Consider the following 5,000-nt stretch of genomic DNA (forward strand, 5'->3'; position numbering starts at 1 on the left):
TTTAATAACAATTACTAATGAACTCTTAGTATTAATTTCTACTACAGCTTTTGTTGTTGATAAAAATTACATTGTATATTCCATGCTTAGTCCCAGTCTTTTTACTGAATTGAAATTTTAGGAGCAGAGGACGCAAAGTGAGCAAAACCTAAGTTCAATTGCCAAGACCCATGAAAAGATGAAAACTGAAGTCAAAGGTGTGTTCTATGTCCAGGCATTTCTCAAAAGCCCCCAAATGTTTGGCTTATAAACATTGCAACATATGAGAAAATGGGCCTCTGGCTTCAAGTTTGGAAATATATTTTCTGGTTTGTTCATCATTGAAGATGATACAATGTGTTTTCCTGTCAGAAGAAGAGTCAAAAAAAGGAAAGTTGTTGCTCGACTTATAACCAACCAATGCAATTTAGGTACCCAATGATGTGCATGCAGAATTCTCTTGGGGGTTTCCAAGGTCCATGCAAGGATCTTACCAATGGAGTTATTACAGGAGGAGAGCAGCACTCTTTAATTTTTTAGTTTTGCAACTTGTCAGTGTGAAGCCAGAAGAGTAACTGTGGGGGAAATTCCACCTTTTTTTGTCTTTTTGTTTGTTTGTTTAATATATCCACATTTATTAGTTTACATGTTAATTTTAAACTATACATAGGAGCTATATATCGAAACTACTCTACCTATCTATAATAAACACAGAACATCCAAAACTACACTACACATCTAAGCTATATGCACTATACACAATTCAACTTATTACAATACTACAGTATTAGTTTAAGTTGGGAGTTGGAGGTGATAGCTCATGTTATTATGAAGGTGGAGTTTGTTATTTTTCCTCGCAATGAAACGCTCGATCTGGTGCGTTGTTTTGCATTTTGATATTAAAAGGGCAATGGTGGGAAACGTTTGGCTTAATTTCAAACGAAAAATGAGGTATTTGCTCTCAAGTATAATGTAATTGACTAGAATATTGTCATCGACATTATCCGCAGAAAAAAGCCCAAATAAAATATCTTGGATATGGAAGTGTTTAGAGATTAACTTTTGCGATTTGGGAGAATGTTTAGCTCATTCCAAAAGGTGCTAACCTTACTACAGTAAAAGAAAGAAGTGTTCCAATGTCTCCAGTTCTTTATTACAGAAATAACATAACTTTATAGGGGAAACGGCTAAACCAAATTTGAAGAGCATAATGTTTGTATAACAAATTCTATGAAGAACTTTATATTGGAATTCTCTTAACTTTGTATTCAGCGTTATTTTAAAAGGCAAAGAAAATAATCTTTCCCAGTCTAGTTCAAATGTCTTAGTTTGTGTTGAACATTTCATTGTATTTTTTCATAGAGGTAGGGTTACAGTAGAAGAGATTTTAGAAGAAAACATTTCATACAATTGTTTTGATTGAATCTTTTCAACATCAACCTTTTTCTCTCCAAGGTGTAGTGAAAAAAATATCCAAACCTACATAACAATCGTGTAAAAGAGCTGCATTTTCATTTGTCTTTAACAATGTACGCCATTCCTCCGGGATGGCACAAAAGAGACTAAAAAGGAAATAATGATCAATAGGTGAGAGGTGTGCATGTTGTAGGTAAAAAAGCTGTTTAAATTTGCCATGTGAGTCGAGGAGGTTCAGAATAGTTATACAGTAATACCAACATCAATTAACTTTTGGTTGAAAACTGAGCGGGATTCAATGCAGATGAACCTATTGTTCCATAAAAATTGTTCATAAATCTCCGAGGCTGAGGAAGGGCTTACACAGTTTAAGGAGGCCCATGTCATAATGCACTCTTTGTAAAATTTAGGAAGGGTTATTGATAACTTGGAATAGTTGAAATTGCAGTGAAACAAGAATTTACCACCAACCTTCCTTAAATGAAAATCCAAGAAATACTTCCAACTGGCTGCATTTGGAGTTAGATACTTATTTATACACATGATTCTTTGAGCGGAGATCATCGAGTTCAAGTCAGGCATTTTAAGTCCACCTTTTTCTATTTGATTTATTAGAACCGCACGTTTAACTTTATCTTTACCTTTCCAGATAAAAGAAAATAACAACATGTTTATTTTCTTAATAAACTCTTTGTTACTTGAAATTAACGTCAGCCTATACAAGACCTTAGGTAAAGCAAACGATTTAATAATATATTATTTGCACTTTTCCAATCAGCCTTAAGTAATCCTCTCCAACTCCATCCTTTTACCAATTGTTTTAATGATTTTTTAATTGATTCAAAATTTATTTTATAAAACATTGATGTATTATAAGTAAAGTAAACACCTAGAATTTTAACATATCTTTTAAATTCACAAATATCTAGTTCTAAGCTACTCGCAGTCTCTTTAAGATTTCCAAGTAGGAGAGACTCAGTTTTATCGTGGTTAATCTAAAGGCCAGTGTGTGTCCCGAATAAATTAATAACATTAAAAGAGTAAGATAAGACTGTTTGTCTTGGACGAAGGTTGTCATATCGTCAGCAAAATTTACTAGTTTTATTTCAATCCCCCCCACTGTTATTCCTTTTATTCGATGATTGTTGCGGATCGATATTGCTAACAATTCGAGAACTATAATAAAAAGAGATGGCGATGAAGGATCACCCTGGCGAACTCCTCGTTTGTTTTGTGAAACGCACTGTAAAACACTGAGAGTATGTTAACTGACCATCACCTTGATCTTCAATTTAATGTTACCAAATCATTGGTGTATGAAACCCAATCAGCATTTTGATGTCTGATAAGTACTACTACTTTTGTGGTAGGGTTTAATCCTAGCTACTACCCATTCTTCATCTGAAGTTATTAACCCATTCACACCTAAAGCGTCCCCAATCAGCGAGTAAAATCAGACAGAGTAAAATCTCTAAGTCTCCTTGTCAGGTGGGGAATCTTGATAATATGCCTACCGTGAAAATAATTATTTTACTCAATGTAATGGCTTTTTCAGTTTTGGTTTCTTCTGTCATATCTAGTGTCTCCTTACTTTAAAACCAAGTTGAGAGGTTTGTACAAAACAGCTGGGACTGATGCAGAAACTGAAGGAGAGTAAGTAATGGTAATGAATTTATATAGCGCATTTTCTATTGGCATATTCAAATACGCTTTAGAAGCAAGTAATCTATGGGTGAGATTGGCCATCAGCATATACATGTACAGGCACTGCTGGCAGCCTCTATCAATCCATTAGTGATCTCACCCAGCACATCAATGAATGAAATGAGGCCTGACCACCACACCAGGAGCTCCATGCCCTACTCTTTACGCATAGTGTGTGGGTTCTTTTACGTCCCACTGGGTTGTGAACATTCAAGGGTTGTGAGACGGGGCCTACAGTTTATAGTCCTTATCTGAGAAGACTTGAAAGTCTTAACCATTTGCGGATGTAATTACAAAGGCAGCACTTTCTCCTCTAGTCAGTTATTTTAAGACCCCGAGCTTTGGTCCGACCGGAGTCGAACTCACGACCTCCTGCATGGCAGCCCAATGCTCAACCAACTGGGCCACTGGTGTGTGGTCAGGTCATTAAATGTAGCAAAAAACAGGATTTTGGTGCCTTTTACCAGTAGCTCATAGGTTGCCTTTGCCTTTCTGGCAGGTAAGATCATTTTGAGATTTTACAGCTTTCGTTCTGTTCATCTTGCTCTGAGGTTTATATTTACGTATATTTATATTAATTTTATGATCAGATTTCTAGCTGTAAATTGCTACATGTATGTTTGCAGTATGTAAATTTTTTGTTGTATCACAGCAGAAACCTGGTACATGTATTTACTCATTTCTTGCAGTTATTTATTTTTGCTTCACAGGGCTACACTGTACATGTTGCTTTTTTTGTTTATTTATAATTTCCAGAAGTCATACCGTGTTGTTTACATGTTAATGGGATATATTTTGAAAGGAATGGCTGTCTGTTGTATTCATATTTGGGCATTATCTCAATGCAGTTAACTGTAAACATTTGAAAAAAAAAATCCATCCCTAATGCCTCCCACCAATGTGGCCCAGGTTGTTTCCCAGACTCGGTGTCATAATTATGTGGGTTGCATTTATTGGTTCTCTACTCTGCACCAAGAGGTTTTTTCCAGAGTTCTCTGGTTTTCCTCTCTCCTCGATGATCTGGTCAATTTAAGTATTGTTATGTACATATTCATTTGCACCTGGCAAATTCAGGCAGATTCAATGGGATTTGAATCCATAACCTCTGCGATACTGGTGCAATGCTCCTTTAACTGAGCTATGAAGCCACTTACATGTATATGAGCAGGTCAATTTGTTGGGCTCATGTGTTCCTGTGAAAGTGAGCGATTAACTCACACTGACTGACTGACCCACACTTCAAATACATGTATATACAATGTACATGTAGGTACATAGTCACACACTTCAAATTATAATATGCATGTTTATTTCTTTTATCAGTCCTTTCAAGGGAACACCTGATCCCATCAAATTGACCTGCTCCCAACTGAGTGGCTTCATACATTGTAGCTCAGTCAGTAGAGCAATGCAATGACATTGCAGAGTGAGGTCATGGATTCAAATCTTGTTGAAGCTGCCTGAATACACATGTATGTCAGGCATCTATAAGTACATGAGACACTACCTTGTAATTGGTTATTAAATTGTCCAGAAAAGTAAAATTAATAGTCTTGGCACTGACTGACGTGTCTGAGCACACTGGTTTTCCTTTTTTCTTTACCATTTACAGATTGATTAGAAAGGCACTGGATAAGATAGCCATTATTAAAGCTCTTAGAAATGACAAAAGAATTGGTGAGAGACTTTTTTAAAAGTATTTTTCCTGCTTATTTAGGCCTTGTAACAGCAAAGAATTTTTTTAGTCTAGTTGGAAGAGGGGGTTCCCATTCCGGCATCTATAAAACCCGGATGAGATCATGGATCAGATCAAATGAGTGTTTTTTACTCTACCTGTTTAAATAAAAAGTTTTCTTATCCAGTTTCAGTTTTGCATTTTTTTCTTGGTCTTATTGTCTTTG

At 35.8% G+C, this 5,000-nt stretch overlaps 1 protein-coding gene across 2 annotated transcripts in view; it reads left to right on the forward strand.

Moving 5' to 3' along the window:
* Positions 1-5,000, forward strand: part of LOC137976470 (SAGA-associated factor 29-like) — a 71,931-nt gene that overhangs the window by 2,221 nt on the left and 64,710 nt on the right. For both annotated transcript variants that reach the window (XM_068823832.1, XM_068823833.1), the window contains exons 2-4: positions 122-197; positions 2,976-3,048; positions 4,712-4,776. In XM_068823832.1, coding sequence (XP_068679933.1) covers positions 122-197; positions 2,976-3,048; positions 4,712-4,776 — 214 coding nt within the window. The remainder of the gene's footprint in view (positions 1-121; positions 198-2,975; positions 3,049-4,711; positions 4,777-5,000) is intronic.

This window comes from Montipora foliosa, chromosome 11, assembly GCF_036669935.1.
Source record: "Montipora foliosa isolate CH-2021 chromosome 11, ASM3666993v2, whole genome shotgun sequence".
NCBI lineage: Eukaryota > Metazoa > Cnidaria > Anthozoa > Scleractinia > Acroporidae > Montipora > Montipora foliosa.